Genomic DNA, 23,455 nt, shown 5'->3' on the forward strand with positions numbered 1-23,455 from the left:
ACAAAGGAATAGATGGTATAAATAGTGGTATAGTAGCAGTAATTAGCATTAGAGTAAGAGGGTAGCAGAGATTATCATTAGGTATATATAGCAGCAATATGGGTAAAAACAGTGCTAAAATAGATAGCATAAATAATAATAGTGTGATACAAAGGAATAGATGGTATAAATAGTGGTATAGTAGCAGTAATTAGCATTAGAGTAAGAGGGTAGCAGAGATTATCATTAGGTATGTATAGCAGCAATATGGGTAAAAACAGTGCTAAAATAGATAGCATAAATAAAAATAGTGTGATACAAAGGAATAGATGGTATAAATAGTGGTATAGTAGCAGTAATTAGCATTAGAGTAAGAGGGTAGCAGAGATTATCATTAGGTATGTATAGCAGCAATATGGGTAAAAACAGTGCTAAAATAGATAGCATAAATAATAATAGTGTGATACAAAGGAATAGATGGTATAAATAGTGGTATAGTAGCAGTAATTAGCATTAGAGTAAGAGGGTAGCAGAGATTATCATTAGGCATATATAGCAGCAATATGGGTAAAAACAGTGCTAAAATAGATAGCATAAATAATAATAGTGTGATACAAAGGAATAGATGGTATAAATAGTGGTATAGTAGCAGTAATTAGCATTAGAGTAAGAGGGTAGCAGAGATTATCATTAGGTATATATAGCAGCAATATGGGTAAAAACAGTAAGAACATCATAAGAACCTGCCATACTGGGTCAGACCAAGGGTCCATCAAGCCCAGCATCCTGTTTCCAACAGTGGCCAATCCAGGCCATAAGAACCTGGCAAGTACCCAAAAAGAGTGCCAAAATAGATAGCATACATTTTTATTTTAACATGTTTTGTAAACCGTATATTCGGTTTTGCCATCATAACGGTTTACATTAGGAGAATGACATGACAATACATGTATTCTTACCGTGTATGAGGCAATGGGATGGGCAAAGATATGCAGAGAAATGGGTCAAAAGTGTTGCTTTGTTTCTGGCAGTGAGGACACGTCAGGGAAGACCTGAAACAGAGAACACAAAATTCAAGCATCAATCATATTAAGCATTCATTCCTGATAGGGAAGAAAACCTACAGAAGAAAACAGAGAAAAGGAGAGGCCAATTCACAGTCACTCAACTCCCACTTCCCAACTCTTCTTGCCCAGTGCTTTCCAATCCTCTCCTGAACGCCCAACCAGCCTGCTTTTTAGGATATCCATAATGAGAATGCATGAGAGAGATTTGCATACATTGTGTTTCCTCTGCATGCAAATCTCTCTCATGCATACTCATTGTGGCAATGCTGAAAACCTGACTGGATAGATTTGCCTCCAGGAGACAAGCTGAGACAGGCCTTGCACACTACATCTGCCGCCAACCAAGAAGAAATCCTAATAAGATCTTACATTTAGTCTGCCAAAAAGCCGGGCAAAGCAAGCACAAGAGTACCCCCCTCTTCTATGCCCCCCTCCACGAGGTTTGGGCTTCTTGGCATGACAAGCATGAAACTGCTTAAGTAATTTTTTGTCCAATATGTTTGAGGCAGGTTCCCAAGTATTGCCCTCCAGCCCGTTTCCAAATGCTCCCACCTTCGGTTCCATCGGCGGACGTCCAGGACATCCTTTACTTGATACAGTTGATCATCAGCTAATGAAAGCTTCAAGGGCTCTGGGCCAAGATAACAGGGGTTTTAGGAGGGAAACGTGAAAGACATTGTGTATCCTTAGGGCAGCTGGTAGACGTAACTGATGTGACGAGTCCTATCTGCCGGATAATGGGGAACGGTCCAATGTAACGAGGTGCTAGCCTCAGAGAGGGTACCCTGAGCTGGATGTATCAGGTACTTAGCCAAACCTTGTCTCCAGTCTTGAGTTGCGGAGCTGTGCATCGATGTTTATCAGCGGTCTTCTTGGCTCTAAGGACAGCCTTCTGTATCTTAGACTCAGTGTCAACCCATAGGTTCTGGAGTTCCTGAGCAGTTGGGTTGCAAGGGAGGCCACTGACAACGGCAGGGGCATCGACGGATCAGGCTGACATCCATAGACTAGTTGGAATGGGGGGGGTCCCAGTAGCAGCATTGAAGTAGAAGTTGTGAAAAAATTCAGCCCAGTATAAAAGAGCTGCCCAATTGTCTTGGCACTCATTGACGAATGCTCGCAGGAACATCTTTAGTGTTAGATTAGTGCGCTCCGTTTGGCCGTTGGCTTGGGGGTGGTAAGCCGTGGTGAAATCCAATGTAATGTTTTATTTCTTACAGAGTGACCGCCAATATTTTGATGTGAATTGTGTACCTCTATCTGAGAGGATGTATTGCGGTAATCCACGTAAGTGAAAGATATGCATAGTAAATAACTTGGCTAATTCTGGTGCAGTAGGAAGACTGGGGAGAACCACGAAATGAGCCATCTTGGAAAAGCGATCAATAACCACCTAGATGACTCGACAGCCGTTTGAAAGGGGGAGATCTACCACAAAATCGGTGGATAGATGAAACCATGGTTCTTTGGGGGCCAGTAGAGGTTGTAACAGCCCTTAAGGTCAACCTACCATCAGTTTTTGTTGCGCACAAAGGGGCAAGAGTCCACGTAATCCCTAACGTCCTCCTTCACCTGCGGCCATCAGTAAAACTGCTGAAGCAGATTCAGTGTCTGTGCTTGACCTGGATGACCTGCAATATGAGAATCATGTGGCCATTCTAGCACCATCTGATGCAGGCAGTGTGGAACTACTGTCTTCCCAGGTGGGTCAGTAGTGGAGGCGGCCAGTAGGATTCGTGTTGGATCGATGATGTGGCCCGGGGGTTCCAGAGTATCTTCCACTTCAAAGGATTGCGAGAGGGCATCAGCATGGATGTTCTTGTAAACTGGTCTATATTTCACCTCAAAATCAAAGCAGGCGAAGAACAGTGACCATCGAGCAACCAGCTTCTCCAAGGAAAGGACCTGTTGCAGAGGCAAGGCTGCCATCAAACAGGGACTAGGTTTATGTAGTCCCTGTTTGATGGCATCAGATGGGGACCGCGGGAAATTCTCCCTTTAAGAGCCTGAGAGAGGCGTACACGTGCCTAGACTGCCGCTGGGTGTCAGGTGCTGGCAGCGTTCCTTGCCGTGGAGAAGAAACGTGTTGGTAGCAGTCTCCTGCTGTCGCAGAGGAGAAGGAAGTAGCCCTGAGACCCTGATGGGTGAGGGAAGCTGGCCACGGAGTCCCATGGCCAGCGAGCAAAAGAGAGAGATGCCTGGCACTAGAATTGCTGCACCCATCTCAGGCATGTCTGAAGACTAAAACTGCTGCAAACTGCGACATGGATGCCCAGAGCAGAAACTTAAAAAATCTTCTTGAGGTGCACCGCGAGCTTCCTGTCCTGCAGATTCTTCAGAGCTGCCACGCCAGCTACTAGAATGGTGGTTCTCTTTGTAGCCAACGACACGGAAGCATCCATCATCGGCACCCTCAAGAGCTCCAGGGTCTCCTCAGGCAAAGGATAAAGCTTATCCATAAGCCCTACTAACCTTAAGACCAGTTTCCGGAGTTTCCCACTCCCTGATCATCAATTGCTTGACCATCCTATGGAACTGAAAAGTCCGGCTGGGCCCCTCAAAACAGCCATGACCGGATCCACTGTGTTCTGATCCAGCTCCTCCTGCGGAACCGCTATTCCCAACTCCGCCAGGACATGCAGGATCATAGGACCCAGCTCTTTCCTCTGAAATAGGTGAACAAAAATAGGATCGTCCCCTTCCATGGCAGGAATCTTCCCAGGCTCCTCCGGACCACTGTTGGGAGGAGAGACACCGTGAGGACCATCCCCCGAGGGCAACCCCTGGTTGGACTTCTCCAAGCAAAGGTCATCTGCGGTCCCCTGCACCACTGGACCTCTGACCTTACAGATCCTTGTGGCCCCCGGCGTTTCTGGGCAGACCCTGAGAGGTCCTGCGCCTCGGGGAGCAACTGGCCAGATATGCTTTGTGTAATAAAACTTGCTGGCCAGATATGCTTTGTGTAATAAAAGGATAAAATCCGGAGAAAATTGAGAAGGGCCTCATAAATCCCCCTCTAGGAGATCAGGATTCCCCCCCCCCCCCCCCCCGACTACTTGGGGTTAGAATTGGCTGGCAACAGCGCTGATGGGAGATCCCACCCCCTGCCGCTCTCTCCTCCACAGCCGCGAAAGTTTTCAAGATGGCCACCATTCCCATGCTTATCAGAAACTGGCCAGCCGCTTCCTCTAGAGCAGCCAGCGACCTGCCACAGATCCCTGCGAAGAGCCTTCCCCACCAGACAGGCAGCGGGAGCATTGCCTGGCTGTAGAGAGCCACTAGCAGTGCTCCCCACACACGGAGCAGTGGCTCGCACGCAGCATGGCCTGGCGCAACTGACTGCACGGCAGACACCGAAAAACGGGATTGGGAGCCACGGGACCAACTCTGCTTAAATGCTCTGCCTCCACCTACCCCCAGTGATGGGGCAAGCGCCAGAAAAAACAACCACCGTTTCTCTTTTCTTTTGTATAAACTTTACTAACAAGAAATAAAAAGTTTACTACCCTGAAGAATGGTGGCAAAGGGGAGGGAGCCGGACGGACCACTGACTGTCACACCCCGAGCATTTCCAAAAGAGCAAATCTGGGGTCCCCACCTCCATCTGTTGGAGACAGAGAAATACTGAGGAGATGCAGGTGGCACACCAGTTTAAGAGGCAGTGCCTACAAAACTTCCTCTGTCTCCATGTGCTGGAAAGGAGGCAAAACCCAGGAGTCTGGACTGATCTGGGTACATACAGGGAAGAGGTTTATCCCTAGGGCCACTGGCATTGACGTTATCAAGACATGGAAATGCATGGGCTTTACCCTTCCTCTTACCCATAAAAAGAAGAGGACAAACGGTACAAAAGGTAATATCTTTAAGAGTGAGGAAGGTCCTTCGGAGCTCACGTCTCAACGTGCGGCCATCTTGGAATACCCAGGCAGCCTTATTGTATACTGTTTTGATTTTCTTTTTAGAAAATGTGTTTATTAAACAAAATTGTCATTGCCCAAAACATCCCTCACCAGTTTAGAGTGTTTACACATTAAAACTCCTCGTGGAGAAGGTTGCTGGCCACTCATGCCCTAAAGTCCCACTTCAAGTCCAACCAGGCTTCTTGCATGGCCTGATGCATCACAAATACAAATTCAAGAAAGAAATGTCCATAGGAATCGGAGAGACCCCTGATGAGGCTCTCTGAACACCTCCTCTTCTGGGGCCAATACCAGAGGACCTTTGGTTTCAAGCTGGGAAGGAACAGAGGAAAGAAAGGCTGGGCTGCCTGCAGAATCAAAAATGAGGGCCGTCCCCACCAGCATAGACGGGAGGGCAAGCAGGCACTCTCCCACCGTTTTGCTGCATATGCGAGAGCTGTGTTTCTGCACTGCAGGGCCACCCCCCAAGAGACGCAAGTCATCATCACATACAACCTCTCTCTGCCACGAGACCGCAAAGACTTTCTGTTCCTCCAAACCAGTCCCCATCACAGTCAGCAAAGAAAAGTGACACCTGGCCACAGCAAGGGTTTGCTGAAATCATTCACCACTGCCTGACCATGGAACAGAGCTTACCCGACTGCCTGAAAGACATTACAGCCACCCCAATACCCGCTTCCTGCACAGGCTCTGCTGTGGAAGACATCAAACTCCATTTTGCTTCTCTTTTTTTTTTTTTTTTTAAACTTTATCAACATTGACAACGAGAACAAGTAAAGCAGGGGAAAAAGCTCAGAAAGCAAAAAAAAAAAAAAAAGAGGTGGTAGATCCCAGATAGGAGACTTGACTGGAAGACCCTCTCCTGATACCTCCAAAAACCTCCCAGCTCAACTAAGCCTAGCTGGAACCTGAGAACCATCTACCAGTACATGCTCAGTCAGAGAGCACACCTGGGAGCCAGGACCAGAGGCCTGCTCTACTAGAGGAACAAGAATTGCTGCTCTGCCGGGAACGGCCCGGAGCTCAAAACCTGGGAGCAAGGAATCCTGCTGCACCAGTCCAGCACATGCTACCTTCTGCTGAAGATAGAAAATACTGGTAAGCGCTTGTGCAGCTCCATCCCTTCTAGAAGTCATGATGTCACTGAAAGGTTTATGTTCTCTGTCTCCATCTGCTGGCAGGATGGCATAAAGCCACATTTCTGAACTGTCTAAGAGCATGATAAGGAAATATATTTTTATCAAATAGTATCCTTTGTATACTAAGTATGTACAAATACACTAAAGTTTTTATAAGCAAGTAACCAGAGCAGTTTGATTTTATTTTAACCTGGCAGTTTCTTTCTGCTGCTCACGAGCCTCCCTTTTCAACTACTTGGGATTTCACCTGTTTTACACACCCCCTCCTTCCCCCCAGCTCAGCCCAGGCCAGGGGTCACAAACCACAGCTCCTTCCAGAACCCTACAATTGTGGCCCTCAGTCCAGCAGCGCCTGGCTCTCACTCCTGTCCTGCCCTGACCCTATCCCAAGGGCTGTGAACATTGCCTCAGTATCATCTCCAGCCCAAATGGGGCCTGGAAGACCTAACCCAAGAATCGAACCACATCCTCTGCATGGAAGCACACAGCAATGCCTCTGAGCCACTGGACCAACTCCAACCAGTGCATAGGTTTTAAATATTCATATTTTTTTAGGGTTGCAAGGAAGGGTAGAGGTTCCTGGTCTCTCCAGCCCTGCAATGTGTACCTGTACTGGGCCTGAAAGAGCTCTTGTACAAAGGTGCCACTCATTGGTGAAGGTGCTCCCTCTGGGGGGAAATCATCATCTCCTGGTGGCTGCAAGAATGATACAAAGAGTCATTTCCATGACGACATTACTCAATATTTACAACATTACTGCAAACGACGACCTAAGAAACAGGAGTAAAGCTACAATATGTAGGGCCCGAACCACCCCACTCTTCCAGCAAGAGGCCCTACTGCCCAATCCCCACTTTTTTTAAATTGTAGAAAGTAGGGGTAATACCCCCCAGTGACTTCCAGCACCTCGTAGGAGGAAAAGCTCTTACTACATCCCCCTGAGGTGACTATCTAAATTGCCAGTAGAGTAAATAGGTACAAGCACTTACCGTATTTTTCGCTCCATAAGACGCACTTTTTTTCCCCCAAAAGTGGGGGGAAAATGTATGTGCGTCTTATGGAGCGAATATAAAAAAAAACAAACAAAAATCTAACAACCCCCCCCCCCCCCGACTCCCCCAAGACCTGCCAAACGTCCCTGGTGGTCCAGCGGGGGTCCAGGAGCGGTCCGGGAACGATCTCCAGGGCGTGGGCCGTCGGCTGCCAGTAATCAAAATGGCGCCGACGGCCCTTTGCCCTCACTATGTCACTGGGACCGACCAATAGCAGCGGTCGGTCCCAGTGACATAGTGAGGGCAAAGGGCCGTCGGTGCCATTTTGATTACTGGCAGCCGACGGCCCACGCCCTGGAGATCGTTCCCGGACCGCTCCTGGACCCCCGCTGGACCACCAGGGACATTTGGCAGGTCTTGGGGGGGGTCAGGAGGGTGGGGGGGTGCGGTAAATTAAGTCGGCAGGTCTTGGGGGGGTCAGGAGGGTGGGGGTTGTTAATTTAAAGGGTTGGGATGGGGTTTTTTTTTTGGGGGGGGGGAGGGGAGCCCAGAGAAAGAAAAGTTTTCTGATCTGGGGAGTGGACTGAAATGGCCCTCCCCAGACCCGAAAACAAAATGGGGAGGAAAAAAAAAGCTATGCACTCCCCTAATTTGCTCCATAAGACGCCCAGACGCAGAGCCGGTTTAGCACAATTTTTATTTTTTTTTAATTTTACCCCTCTGAATCCTAGGTGCGTCTTATGGTCAGGTGCGTCTTATGGAGCGAAAAATACGGTAGATATTCATATATTCACTTCTTTTGGGGACTGGTCAGCATTTTAATATTTAAAAATGCAGGGAATGGGTTGGGGATCCACTGCTGCAGTCCTGTTTCCTGTTTTTTTAACTTGCATAGCAGGAGAACAGGTGCTACAACCTGCCAGGGAGCCGGGTAGAGGATGGAGATTTCTAGGACTGGCTTTGGGAATGAACCTCCTCAATACAGGTAAAGCACACAATCGAGCCAGATCGAGAGGTGGCAATTCTAGGGGTAGGGGCAGCTTTTAAAACTACATATACTTTATAACATTTTTTCTGCTAGCAATAAAGGAAAACTGGTTCTTACCTGCTAATTTTCATTCCTGTAGTACCACAGATCAGTCCAGACTCCTGGCTTTTGCCTCCCCGCCAGCAGGTGGAGACAGAGAAATTTTCACTGACATGCCACCTAACACGAGGTGCTACCTGCAGTCCCTCATCCTTGGCCTGCCCAAGCCAAGTTGGGAATGTCTCTAAAAACACAATGTAACCATATACAAACCAGAATATACAACCATCTCCTGAGCTACGATGCCAACACAGATCAAGTGGACTCTCCAAACCCGGGCGGGACTCTGCACTGATCTGTGGTAGTACAGAATCGAAAATTAGCAGTAAGGACCAATTTTCCTTTCCCTGTACATACCCAGATCAGTCCAGACTCCTGGGATGTACCAAAGCTTCCCTAAACCAGATGGGACAGCGAGAGTCCCCTCGAAGCACGCTTCCACCAAAGCTCCTAGACTCCAGCACCTGGATGTCCAGACAGTAATGTCTGGAGAAAGTAAGCAATGACTTCCAATTTTCTTGCGGTGACACTGACAGACATTCAGCCCAGGATGTTGACTGTGACAGAGGTGATTGAGCTCAGACCCTGAGGCACCAACCAGCCCTGACAAATGAACACCAAAACCATGGCCTCCTACAACCACTGCGCTATTTTAGCTTTAGAGGCCTTAAGCCACTGTTTAGCCTCACTCAAGAGAATGAAAAGATGATCGGAAACTCTAAAGCCATTAGAAGTTTTCAGATAGTGCAACCGCACCCGCTTCACTTCCAGACACTTCTACCCCTTAACCAAAGAAACCTTCTATCCAGATTTGCATAGGTTGGTACCTCCACAGACCGATTCCAGTGAAAAGACGAAACAACCTTCAGAAGAAAAGAAGGCACCGTACGCAAAGAGACACCAGAGTCCGAAACCTTTAGGAAAGGATCTCTACATGAAAGGGCTTGCAGCTCTGAAATTCTACTAGCCGAACAAATTGCAACCAGAAAAACGACCTTTACATGTAAGATCCTTCAAAGTCGCCCTGTGCAGTGGCTCAGACAGTGCCCTTCACATTGCTTTAAGAACCAAGTTTAGGCTCCACAGGGGGGGGCACATTCTGCACAGAGACGCAAATGCTTCGCACCTCGCAGAAAAAAAACACACCACATCCGGATGTGTAGCCAAAGGCATACCATGTATCTTGCCTCTAAAGCACCCCAAGGCTGCCACCTGGACCCCTAAGTAGTTGAAAGCCAAACCTTGCTGCACAAAAAACAAAATGTCGCCACTGACGTTCAAGTCAGATCCACACTATGCTCCTTGCACCAAGCCTTGAAAACCTTCCACACCCACACATATGCGAGGCGGCAGACTAATTTCTTGCTTGCAAAGTGGTACTAACATCTTCCGGATAACCCTTTTCTCTCAGGTGTCTCCTCTCAAAACCCAAGCCACAAGAGAGAAGCTATCTGCCTGATCCAAAAATATGGGACCTTGGTGCAGAAGATTGTGAAGATGAGCAAGATGTAACTGCCTGTCCACTGCGAGATTGATTAAATCCGCGAACCACGGCCTATGAGACTATTCCAGCACCACTCGAATTACTTGCCCTGGATGAACTTCTATCCTTTGCAAGACCTTGCCCACTAGCGGCCACGGCAGGAACACATACAGGAGAATCGCCTGGGGCCATGGGAGGACGAAAGCATTGACTCCTTGTGCCCCGTGCTCTCTTCTTCAACTGAAGAACTGCAGAGCCTTGGCATTCTTCCGCGTTGCCATCAGATCCATGCAAGGGACTCCCCACTGGTGATGAATCAGGAGCATGGCCTCCTCCGACAACTCCCACTCGCTGGGATCTATCTGCCGGCGACTGAGGAAATCCGCCTGCACGTGGTCCAACCCCGCTATATGGAAAGCTGCCAGCACCTCCAGATGCCACTCCACCCAATGCACCACTGCCTAACTCTTGGTACCACCCTGCCAGTTGGTGTAAGCCACCATCGTCACATTGTCTGACAAAACTCTCACTGGCCTGCCCTGTACAAGAGGAAGAAAGGTTTGCAATGCTGGATGCACCACTCTCGTCTCTAGACAGTTGACGAACTACAACTCCTACTCCAGAGACCACTGCCCCTGAGTCACCCGAGTCCGACACATAGCCCCCCCAACCAGTGAGGCTGGCATTGGTTGTTACTACTATCCAACTTGGGACTTCCAAGGCCACAACGTGGCTTAAATTATCCCAACAGCCACCAATCCAGACTCGACCTGGTGCTTTCTGAGGAGAACAAGGTTGACTGAAGTGGCTGCATATGAGAAAACGCTCAAGGGATCAATTCCAACGTGGAAGCCATAGATCCAAGAACCTGTAGATAATCCCATACCCTAGGAATTGTACTGCTCAGCAATCTGCAAATCTGTCCCTGTATCTTGCCTAGCCGCTCCTCGATAAACACTCACCCAAGCGTAGTATCGAAGCATGCTCCCAGGAATTCCTGAACATGAGACAGAACCAGCTGGCTCTTGGGAAGATTCACAACCCAGCCCAGGGACCTTATTACCTCCGTCCGATGACAAAGGTCCTCTGACCTTGCTCGAATCAACCAGCCATCCAAACATGAGTGTATCAGGATGCCCTCCTGCTGAAGAGCTGTTGCCACTACTACCATCACTGTTGGAAAAGTCATTGGTGCTGCTGCCAATCCAAAAGGTAGGGCGCAAAACTGAAAATGGTCCCTGAGAATCATGAACCTGAGAAACCTTTGATGATTCAAGTGAACTGGAATATGAAGATTGGCTTCTCTGGATTTGACGGAAGCCTAAAACTCCTCTTTGCATAACGCAGCGATCACAGACCTCAACGTTTCCATCCAAAAATGAGGAACCTGGAGCTCCACATTCACCTTCTTTAAATTCAAGATCGAACAAAAAGTGCCATCTTTCTTTGGGACCACAGAATAAATGAAATACCTTCCTGTTCCCTGCTCTGTGACAGGTACTGGAATTATGGCCCCAAATTACGTAGACTATTAATGGTCTCTTGAACCATACGTCTTTTTCCAGTCGTAAGTGCAAGAGGACCTTATGAACAAATTCTTTAGCGGGCATGCAAATGCTAAAGCATATCCATGCTCTATCACACTTAGGACCACTAATCCAACATGAGCTTGGCCCATTCCTCGAGAAAACTCAAACAGACCTCCAATTCTTGGAATAGAGGAGGGGACTGGCCTCACTTCATTGGGTGGACTTGGAACCAGACACTCCCTGAATGGTACCATTTCTGGTCGGTCTCCTGCCTTGAAAGGACTACTGCCTCCTGGCGCCTTGACTGTGACCTCCTCCCGAAGGACAAGACTGCGGGAATGTCGGTTCGACCGGAAACAAGCTCATGCCGAAGAGAAACCTCTGCCAACCCTCGGCTTGTCCTCTGGCAGCCTGTGCACTTTGGTCGAGATGCTTCACAAGCTCCTCCAAGTCCTCTCCAAAAAGAAGCTTCCCCATAAAGGGAAGTGACCCCAGCTGAGACTTAGACCAAACATCCGTTGACCAGTTTCTCAACCAAAGAAGCCTCCTAGCAGAGAATGTGGACATCATAGATTGAGAGGAAGTGCGTATGAGATCATACAAAGTATCTGCACTGTAGGATGCTTCCAGTCTTCCGTGGATAGCACCATATCTGACTGCAATAGCTGTACCCAGCGCAATCCAGTCCAGAGCAAAAATGTACTGCATACAGCAGCACGAATGCCCAATGCTGACACTGAAAATTATTCTTTAGGTGTACCTCCATCTTCCTATCGTGCATAACCTTAAGCGCCGCCAATCCTGCCACCAGAATCGTAGCCTTCTATGTTACCACCAAAACCGAAGAACCCACCTTCGGCATTCACCGCAGATCCTAGGTGTCTTCCAGCAAGGGATACAACTTCTCCGTGGCTGTGCCAACCTTTAAACCTGCTTCTGGAGCTTCCCACTCCCAGAGCACTGTTGTCTTCACAGATTTATGGAAGGGGGAACGACTTCACTGGCCTCCCCAAATCCTCCATAACTGGATCCACCTCCTCATGGTCTGGAACAGCCTGGGGTTCCTTAATCCTCAGATCCTTCAGGACACATGGAATAAAGGGCTATAATTCTTCCTGGTAGAAAAGACGGACCACTTTCGGATCATCTCCCTCCACCGAGGGTGTTTGATCCCGCGCATCCTCAAGGTCCAGACAACCCAGAGGAGGATCCACCCCCAATGGATCATCAACCAGAGGAATCCCATCCACCAAGCCCCCAGAAGGATCGTCTGCATTCCCCGAATGCAAATTCTGGCTGAACTCTGGCTGCACCACCAGCTCGAGGTGATCTAGGGCTTCTTAGCCAAAAATGGCTCGTGCAGATCCGCTGGCTTGTGAAGGCAACGTCCTGCCGCCTGTTTAGCCAAAAAAAAGCCTTGTGCAACAGTGCACCAAATCCAGAGAAAAAAACCCCTAGAACTTCTGGATCCTGTTCTAGGTGGTCTTCCACCTCCTCCCCAAAAGAGGTTCGGTTCTGAGGGTCTGTCACGTGCCGGTGAAAGTGGTGGGAGTAGGGCTGAGTCCTTAGAGGCTCTGTCAGCCACTGCAGCAAAGAAGGACAAAATGGCCACTGTTCCCGCCAAAATCCGGAAAGCAGCATCGGGCTGCTCGACTCCCCCCGTGCATCCTGCAGAAGCTTGCCTTTAACTGCACTCTCCGAGCTGTCCTCTCCTCCAGAAAGGCAGCGGGAGCAAGAGCCGGTAAGGGAAAGTCACGTACGTCTTACCATACGCCACGCACTGCACAGCGCCGCAAGAATCGGCTTGTAACGCCCCCAACCTCCCCAAAGCAGCACGCAGCTATGCCTGGCCGAATCACCCCAGTCGGCACAAACTATATATATATATATATATATCTCTCTCGCTGGTGGGGCCAGTTCCCCCCTCCTTCCTCCTACAGATGGACAGCCGGAGCCTGCAGTTGCCAAAGGAAAGATATATATATATATATAAAAAAAATATATATAACTTTACATATCTTTCCTTGGCGACTGCAGGCTCCGGCTGTCCATCTGTAGGAGGAAGGAGGGGGGAACTGGCCCCACCAGCAATCTCCTCTCTTAGCAGGTCAAGGATCTGGACAGATCTAGGGGTTTCCAACCCCTCCATGCCTCTACCTGAAATGATGGCCCCAGCAGAACCTACCAACCTTCAGGGAAGGTAGCCAGTCACCGAATCCTTTTTATTTTAATTATTTTTTTTCTCAGACTGCAGGTTTTGCTGAAGACAGAGAAATACTGAGGGACTGAAGATGGTGCACCAGGTTATGTGGCAGTGTCTGCAAAACTTTCTCTGTCTCCATCTGCTGGAAGGGAGACAAAACCCAGGAGTGTGGACTGATCTGGGTATGTGCAGGGAATTTTGCTATAATTAGATAAGTTTGGTAATTTACTTGTTATGCTGGTCTCCAATGCAATGGGTCATTGTATGATTTTTATAATATTTATTTTTTCAGCCTGCTTATGTGATTTATTGCATTTTATTTTGACTATAATTCACTATGATGTTTCATTGAAAAGAGAAAAATGTAATAATTACCTGAGAAAGTGGACAAGGGAAAGAGAATGTGTGCATAGGTTTTGCAGCAAATTTTACAGGTACTTTGTGTCCAATACCTCAATGTTGAAAGGAAAACTTCCCAAGTGCACAGAAAGTTATCCTCTAAATATTCCCCTCTTTCCAGGAACTTCCCTTTTTCAATGGCACTGCCTACATTTACCGAAAACCATCTCACATCCTAGGCTGAAATTCGTATTTTTCCAGAAAGTTTATCAGTGTTTATTATAATGAACACAACAGGGAGAAAAGGTGCTTTTACCATAGATTTTCTGCCTGTTTTTGCTCGTTATAATAAAATGTTGATAAATTCCCAGGAAAGTACAAGCTGAAGTTCTGCCTCGGGTCCTAGGCTGAAACTTACCTTGACCGAAGGCCTGCCATTAGGTTTGGCAGCATTATTCAGGTCTTCGTGCACCCGGTCCAAGAGCCACAGCAGGAATTCCTGTGCGTCATGCTGCGAGCTCCCACGGTACTGCAATGCATTCTTGGACACCACAGTCTGTGGATGTTAAAATAAAAGAAAGCAATCTCACCATCTGCGCAGTCAGAATGCCACAAGCAGTGCTCACACTACAATCCAGGACCATGATGAAATGCAGATGCTGGCTGTCACTAATCTTTTCTTATAATCAGCATTTTTCTATAGAAAATCTGCTTTTATTAAGCTAATGCTAAGAGAGCAAGTTAAAGGCTTTAAGTGCACCTAAAAAATACCTTCTTATATTTCCTACTGCTGTCCATCTAGCTAGCAATCCATCACAGTCTGCAGACGGCAGGCTGAATAACCACTTTCACTCGTTTGCTATCTGCCTGAGTGATGGCCAAAACGTTATCATTAAGAACCTCAATCCTGCGCCATACGCAACTATGGTGAGCACTAATCTGTGACGGTTTCCTCATCCCAATATTCTGCTTTCATGAATAGAGTTTCCTGGACTGTCACCAACAACCACCCCAAGTATATATAAAATAAGCAGATTTTATCTGCAAGTAACTATTTTGATTTGTAAACAGAGGAAACTGTGCAGTTATTCTGAAAAGCATCTGAAAGCAGGGCTGTAGGAAGACCCTGACAAAAGCTAGCAGCCACACGGAAAAATGAGGAATTTAGGGACATGACCACCAAAGTCATGTGCCAGAGCTTCATCCTACGAGGGAGGGAGCCTAAGCGCTGCATAAACAAAGCTTTAATCTGAGACCAAGGAGGGAGCCTGAGCCCCCACCAAAAAAAAAAAAGATCCAAGCTCAGACCTGGCCTCAAGTTTGGAAATCTTGGACACACAGAAACCAAACTCCAGCCTCAGGCCCAGAAGCAGGGGTTGTCCACTCTGCCCCCCTGAGGCTGGCTACTGCCCCACCTTCTTTCTCCTCTGCCCAGGCAGTGAGTGAGACAGACCAAGGTGCACACAATATTCCCTTCCCAGCAGAGATCGCCACGAATCCAAAGCAGGGACATCTCCCCAGTAAGACACTGAGCCATATCTCCTCCACCAACAACAAACCTGTCAATAGGCCGGCCACAAGCAACGAGGAAACCTCAGAACGTTTGTGCTTTCCCCTTCTGTTTGCCCATCAGTACAATAAGGAGAAAGTGGGTATTCAGGAAATTTAGTTTCAATGGAACCTGCTTCAGTGTGGCGGTCATCTTGAAAGCACCCCCCAACATGGAGCCAGTTGTGGGAGCTCAGAAAAGGAGGTCCTGGACAACAGGATGCCTTGTCAGCTCCTCAGTCTCTTTCAGAGCTTAAGCTTTAGTGAATTAATCAATCCTCAGGGAGCAAGATGGGTATCAAGAATGCTCATTCATCCTGCTGAGAAGAACACCATTAACAAGCAGACATGAATTAGCCATGTGTGGGGAATCCCAAAACTTGTATAGCAAAAGCAGAAGCACTTAAAGACAACTTGGCTCCACCAGGTGGACTACTGGGTGAACAAGCTGCGCAGAACAGATAAGTTACTGCCTTCTCGGGACACAAGCCCTCCTACAAAAAAGCCAAGGCCTGGACAACGCTCGCTTGCAAAGGATCAGAGTCATGGACCCTACACCAGGACTGAAACACTCTCCAGACTCTGATATATGCCAAAGAAGTGGAGGATCTTCTAACCTGAAGAAGAGTAGTAATCACCGGCTCGGAATATCCTTTCAAGTGGAAACATCGCCTCTCAAAAGTCAAACCGCTAGACAGAAGTGATCCGCCAGCTCCGACAAGATGGGCCCCTGACGTAGCTCTCCCTTCAGGTGGCTTAACCAAACGGGCTCGTCTACTGCCAGCTGAACCAGATCAGCCAACCACGGATGGCACGGCCACTCTGGCACTACCAGGATCACTCGTCCCTGATGCCACTCGATGCGACACAAAACCTGACCTACGAGCGGCCACAGAGGAAAGACATAGCAGGAGCCTTTCTGGCCACGGCTGAACTAGGGCGACGATCCCTGTTGAGCCGAACTCCCTTCAGCAGCTGTAAAACTTGGTCACCTTGACATTCTTCCTCTTTGCCGTGAGATCTAACTGGGGTTCGCCCCTCTTGCTCCAAATGAGCGCAGAGGCCTCTGCTAACAGCTCCCATTCTCCCAGGTACAGCTGTTGCCTGCTGAGATAATCTGCCTACACATCGTCCTCCCCTGCCATGTGAGAGGCTGCAAGTCCTGCTAGTTGAGGTTCCGCCCAGGCAACGAGTTAGTGAACCTCCTGAGCCACCAAATAACTCTTCGTTCCGCCCTGTCAATTGATCTAGGCCACTGTCATCGCACTGTCCGAGAATACAAGTACCGCCCACCCCTTAATCAGAGGAAAAAAGAACAGCAGCACCCTCCGGACCACCCTTATTTCCAGATGATTGATTGACCAGGACGCTTCCATCGGAGACCACTGCCCTTGGGCTGTAGAGCCTTCACATATCGCTCCCCAACCACTCAGACTGGCATCTGTGGTTACTTCCACTAAGTCCGGAACCTCCAAATCAACTTCCTTTTCTAAACTGGACCGCGACAGCCACCATGAGAGACAACCTGGATTCCTCCTAGAGCGGTAATGGCAGCTGAAACTCCTCAGACATCAGATTCCAATGGGACAGGAGTGCTTTCTGAAGTGGACATGTGCGCAAACGCCCAGGGCCCCAAATCCAGAGCAGAAGCCATGGACTCTAGGCACCTGAAGATAATCCCAGACCTTGTGGACTGACAGGTCCCTTAGACAAACCACTTGCGACTGCAACTTGAGCAACCTTTCCGGGGTAAGAAACATCTTGCCTAAGCGGGTGTCGTACTCCCAGATAATCCAAGGACTGGGACGGTTCCAGATGGCTCTTTGCCCGATTTATCACCCAGCCCAGGGTCTCCAGATGCTCTGTCACTCGCCGAATGGAACAGAGCTACGCCACCTCTGACTTCGCCAGAATGAGCCAATTTTCCAGGTACGGATGCACCAGTATCCCATCTCTTCTGAGGGCCACCGCCACTTCCAGCATCACCTTTGTGAAAGTTCTTGGAGCAGTAGCGAGCCTGAAAGGAAGAGCTTGAAACTGAAAATGCTCCCCCCTAGCACCGTGAAGCATAGAAACTTCTGATGGTCTGCTCTGATGGAAATGTGGAGATATGCCTGTAAGATCCAAGGAGGCCAAAAACTCCCCTTCACACATCACTGCAATCACCGTTTGTAATGTTTCCATCCGAAAACGTGGCACCCGCAATGCTGCAATGACCCTTTGCTGATCCAGAATGGGACGAAACGAGCCCTCCTTCTTGGGAACCACAAAGTAACATGGAAATCTTCCCTGACCGTGTTCCTCTTGCAGCACCAGGAGGGGTGGCTTCCAATCGCTGCAGCCGCGGCTGAGTGTCCCTCACTGCTGCCTGCTTGCCGGGCGAGGTGCAACGGGACACCACAAAGGCGTCTTGGGGGGGGGGCTATTAAATTCTAAAGCGTAGCCTTCGCTTATTACTTCCAACACCCACTGGTCCGAAGTGATTCTGGTCCACTCCTGGTAAAACCTGGTTGATCTTCCTCTGACCGCCACCAGGGAGGAGTGGACCAGCCTGCCTTCTCTCCAGAGCCCTAAGCAGAACTCTCTCTGGCTGGTCTATGCTGCCTTCCTGAGCCCGGCTTCAGCGCAGAGCCTGAGGAACCTCTGCTGGAGCAAAATCTAATTTTATGAGCAGCAAGCGCGAGGCGGGAACGTCTTCTTACTTCCACTGCCTTCACCTGCACGTTCTGCACCCAGCACAAACAGGCCCTCTAAATTAGACTAGTGCAGACTGCAGCCCTAAGGCTCAGAGCCAAGACTTCAAACAGCCTCTTCAACAGGATCACCAGCTTCCGATCCTGGCCATCTTTCAAGGCCGCCGACCCTGCCACAGGCATCGTTTTCTTTATGACCGCCGCAACCACTTTCGGCAAATTCCACAGCTCTAACGTGTCCTCTGGCAGGGGATACAACCTGGCCACAGCCCTGGACACCTTCAAACCAGCTCCTGGGAAATCCCATTCCCAGTCAATCAGCTTCTTTACCTGCTTTGGCAAAGGGAATGCCCTCGGAGGACCTCACAGTCCTTTCAACACCAGGTTTACCCCTTCATTGTCAGAATCCTCCTGCGCAACCTTAATCCACAGCTCCTCCAGAACCTGAGGGATGAGAGGCCGCAATTCCTCCTTACGGAATAACCTGACCGCCCTCAGGTCATCTCCTTCTGCCAGAGGGACCTCGTCCGCTTCCGGGTGCCCCAGCGGATCAGTCACCGGATCCACTCCCTGAACAGAGCCCTGGTCCACCTGCAGGTCCTGCGGATCAGCGCCATCCAAATCCTCAGAGGAAAGATCTTCCCCTCGCGATCGATCCAGACACAACAGACACAAAATGCCCCCACCCCCCATCCTGGGAGATGCCTCAGCCCGGGCCTTCTTAGCCCTGCCTTGGATCATCTGAAAAGCTGCCGCCAGCTCCTGCCTGGTGAGATAGGCCTCGTGCATTAATAAAACAAAATCTGCAGAAAATCCGCATCGGTCTCCCTGCTCCACGGACACTGGGTCCTCCCCTGCATCCGCTGGCACATCTCCCCCTCCTCCAGGTCCCTGATGCACAGGAGAAAGAGAGGGGGGGGGGGGAGAGAGTCCCTGCCTTTCCCATCTGTGTCACGGCTCCTGCCATGTGGAGCTAAAATGTCCGACGTCTTTCACCCCCCCCCCCCCCCCCCCCCCGAGGCCTCCTTCACAGGGCCTGCAGCACGTGTGCAGCGCATGTCTCCTGATCCCTCGCCTCCAGACGGACAGGCAGGGCACAGAAGGGCCGCACTGAGGCGAGAGCGCCTCCACCCGCAGGCCAGACAGGTAGACGGCATCACACGCGACCTGGCTTGCAGCTAAAAATAACCCAGAGCAGGAGGAAATAAAGCCACCGCCGCTGTCCTGGGGTCGGGTGCTGAAAAACAGTCCCAGCCACGCGGTTTCCTCCTCACCCCGACACCAAGCCGACACAAACCTCAGGCGCACCAATGTGGAAAAAATAAACAGGTCTCACAGCTTCTGAGCTCTTAAAGAAATAGCCTGGTGAGCCACACAGAACAGTAATAGAAAATGAAAATACTCCTTTCCTGTTTCTGGAAGCTCAGCGACGAGAGAGCCAGGACCCTCGGAATCAAGGGTCAAGTCTGGCCAGGGATTTCCAACCCCCTGCTCAACCAGAGGGATGACCCACGAAGGAACCTAACACCTCTGCTCTTTAACCCTAAACTAATCTTATTTTACTTTAACAGACTGCAGGTCTGCACCTCTACCACCTGCTGGAGACAGAGAAAACTGAGGGACTGCAGGTGGCACTCGAGGTTATGTAGCAGTGACTCAAAGTTTTGTTCTCTGCCTCCATCTGCTGGGGGGGGGGGGGGGGGGCGCGGATATGCATAAACCCATTTGTCTGCACTGATCTGGGGTAAGAACAGGAATACAAACTGGTTAAAAGACAGGTTTTCACAGTGGAAAAAACTAAACAGTTGAGTGCCTCAGGGAATTTTACTTGGGCCGGTGCTTTTCAATATATTATTAAACGATCTGGAAACAGGTAAGACGAGTGAGTTTATCAAATTTGCGGATAACACAAAATTATTCAGAGTAGTTAAATCACAAGCAGACTGTGATACATTACAGGAGGAACTTGTGAGACTGGAAGATTGGGCATCCAAATGGCAGATGAAATTTAATGTGGACAAGTGCAAGGTGTTGCACATAGGGAAAAATAACCCTTGCTGTAGTTACACGATGTTAGGTTCCATATTAGGAGCTACCACCCAAGAAAAAGATCTAGGCATCATAGTGGATAATACTTTAAAATCATCGCTCAGTGTGCTGCAGCAGTCATAAAAGCAAACAGAATGTTAGGAATTATTAGGAAGGGAATGGTTAATAGAACGGAAAATGTCATAATGCCTCTATCGCTCCATGGTGAGACCACACCTTGAATACTGTGTACAATTCTGGTCGCCACATCTCAAAAAAAGATATAGTTGCACTGAAGAAGGAATAGAGAAGGGTGAAAATGATAAAGGGGATGGAACAGCTCCCCTATGAGGAAAGGCTAAAGAGGTTAGGGATGTTCAGTTTGCAGAAGAGACGGCTGAGGGGGGATATGATAGAGGTCTACAAAATCATGAGAGGTCTTGAACGAGTAAATGTGAAACAGTTATTTACTCCTTTGGATAATACAAGGACTACAGGGAACTCCATGAAGTTAGCAAGTAGCACATTTAAAACAAACCAAAGAAAATTCTTTTTCACTCAATGCACAATCAAGGTCTAGAATTTATTGCCAGAGTATGTGGTTAAGGCAGCTAGGGTAGCCGGGTTTAAAAAAGGTTTGGATAAGTTCCTGGAGAAGTCCATAAACTGCTACTCATCAATAGGGAATAGCCACTGATTGTTGCCAGCATTAGTAGCCTGGGATCTATTTAAAGTTTGGGTATTTGCGAGTTGGATTGGCCACTACTGGAGACGAGATGATGGACCCTTGGTCTGATCCAGTATGGCATATATCTTATGTTCTTATGAATTCCCTTCCTAAACAAATCAAGGATGAACATCAGTTCTTACAATTCCAAAAAATGGTGAAAATATCCCTTTTGCAGAAAATTTTTCTAGATGTAATTGGTCTTACTTTTCTGTTAGCAGGAAGTAGTAGTTTCCTACTTATATTGATGAGCAGAGGGGAGTAGTTCCCGGTGTCCATAAGCAGAGGGTGTTTTTTTGTTTTATGCAGAGGGTAGTTTGTTTCTAATTTATGTTATTGATATTTTGTATTTTTATGTTTTTAAATGTTTCAATTTTATTTTGTGATGTTTTATGTATATTTATTATAAAAATTTTTTCTACACCGCTTGGAAATATTAACAAGCAGCATAGAAATTTGTTAAATTAAATAAATTCTCCAAGTCATATGAGATGGGGCAGAACAAAAACCCAATGTCTCGGGGCTCCTGAATGGTGAAGTTTACCGGATAGAAGGCCAAAGAGTCTTAGAGATGACCCCAGTGCCCCTCGCAAGACCGGGCTCAGCTGCCTACTGCTCCTCACAGGTCTCCCAATGAGCCTTCTCTCGCCACTACAATCTACCCTAAATTCAGCTGCACGTTTATCTTTCGCCAGTTGCTACACCCATAAAACCTCTCAACTCCCTATCCATTTGTGCATGCAGTTCAAGTTCCTCTTTCACACCTAAACATCCCTTCACTCTGCAGCTCCTCACTACCTCTCCACTCTCTCTAACCCCTGCTCATCAAGCAAGTCACTTCTCCTCTACCCCCAATTCCCAACTCTGGGCTTTCCCCCTGGCTGCATGGGCTTGGAACAGATTTCTTAAGCTGATACATCACGATGCCTTCCTCGCCTTGTTTAAATCCCATCTAAAGACCCACCTTTTCGAGGCTGCTTTTAAATCTTAGGTCTGCTTTCAGCCTCATTAACTAATGTTTTTATTATCTTGCTTTATGAAATGCCCTGTCTCTTGTCCTTGTAAGCTTTATTCTTTTTATCTGCTTTTTTAATATATTTATAAATGATCTGGAAAGGGGGACGACAAGTGAGGTGATCAAATTTGTGGATGACACAAAATTATGCAGAGTAGTTAAATCACAAACGGACTGTGTTACATTACAGGAGGACCTTGCGAGACTGGAAGATTGGGCATCCAAATGGCAGATGAAATTTAACATGGACAAGTGCAAAGTGATGCATATAGGGAAAAATAACCCTTGCTGTAGTTACACAATGTTAGGTTTTATCTTAGAAGCTACCACTCAGGAAAGATAGTGGATAATACATTGAAATCATTGGCTGAGCGTGCTGCGGCAATAAAAAAAGCAAAGTTAGGAATTATTAGGAAGGGAATGACAAAACGATGGATGTCCTAATGTCTCTGTACTGCTCCTTGGTGACACCGCATCTTGAATACTGTGTCCAATTCTGGTCACCGCATCTCAAAAAGATGTAGTTGCACTGAAGAACGTGCAGAGAAGTGCGACCAAAACGATAAGTGGCATGGAATGGCTGCCCTATGAGGCAAGGCTAAATAAGTTAGGGCTGTTCAGGTTGGAGAAGAGACAGCTGAGGGGGGGGGATTTGATAGAGGTCTACAAAATCATGAAAGGACTTGAACAAGTTAATGTAAATCAGTTATTTACTATCTCAGATAATAGAAGAACTAGGGGAACTATGAAGTTAGCAAGTAGCACATTTAAAACAAATCGAAGAAAATTCTTTTTCACTCAGTGCATAGCTAAGCTCTGGAATTCATTGCCAGAGGATGTGATTACAGCAGTTAGTGTAACTGGGTTTAAAATGGGTTTGGATAAGTTCCTAGAGGAAAACTCTGTAACTGCTATTAATTATTAAGCAATAGTAGCTTGAGATTTATTTAATGTTTGGGTACTTGCCAGGTACTTGTGACCTGGATTGGCCACTGGTGGAAAGAGGATACTGGGCATGATGGACCCTTGGTCTGACCCAGTATGGCAGTTTTTATGTTAAGTGTTTATACAGCACTGCATACATCATGTAGTGCTACAGAAATTTAAATTGTAGCAAGACTCCCTTTTCCAAAATCTTAGTGAGGGTTAGCAGGTTTGCAACTGAAATATTAGTATCCTTCTGAATTGGTGTTATAGTTGCCTTCTGAATACTTTGGCTATATATTCCTTCCTTCACTGATTTAATCAATGTTTTTATGATGGAGAATGAATCTTATTCTTTACCAATGAAAAAGTAGATTTCAAATGTACCACAATAGTAGTAAGTTCTCGTATAAATAGCATTTGAAACTCAGATCATCGCTCCCCATTTGCAATATGTGATACTGGTATTCAGGTCAACTCACTATACCTATTTGGGCATAAATATTCATTGCCTCATTCTCAGATGGCAGGGCCTGGCAGAGAAGTTCCCAACGGAAGAACTTATGGACAGATTAGGCTGGTCCTACTAGGATTATCCTCACCTAATCTCAAAGAGCCTTCTGGACACTCCTGGTGATCAGAAGCAGCAATGGGTATGCATAGATTAGACCAACGCTCTAGTCTAGCACAAAAGCATCAGGCACTGATCTGTAGCTGCTCAGATGCATAGAGCAGAACTTCCAGGATTTTGAGTTTCACAATGGGCCTGGTAGTGGAAGGAG

The 23,455-nt window shown here is 47.8% G+C and overlaps 1 protein-coding gene across 2 annotated transcripts in view; it reads right to left on the reverse strand.

Annotated features, from left to right (window-relative positions):
• USP31 (ubiquitin specific peptidase 31) overlaps window positions 1-23,455 on the reverse strand; it is a 98,421-nt gene that overhangs the window by 72,934 nt on the left and 2,032 nt on the right. For both annotated transcript variants that reach the window (XM_029576035.1, XM_029576034.1), the window contains exons 2-4: window positions 14,157-14,294; window positions 6,713-6,801; window positions 939-1,031 (exon numbers count right to left, since the gene is read on the reverse strand). In XM_029576035.1, the coding sequence (XP_029431895.1) occupies window positions 939-1,031; window positions 6,713-6,801; window positions 14,157-14,294 (320 nt within the window). The remainder of the gene's footprint in view (window positions 1-938; window positions 1,032-6,712; window positions 6,802-14,156; window positions 14,295-23,455) is intronic.

This window comes from Rhinatrema bivittatum, chromosome 14 (genome assembly GCF_901001135.1).
Source record: "Rhinatrema bivittatum chromosome 14, aRhiBiv1.1, whole genome shotgun sequence".
Taxonomy (NCBI): domain Eukaryota; kingdom Metazoa; phylum Chordata; class Amphibia; order Gymnophiona; family Rhinatrematidae; genus Rhinatrema; species Rhinatrema bivittatum.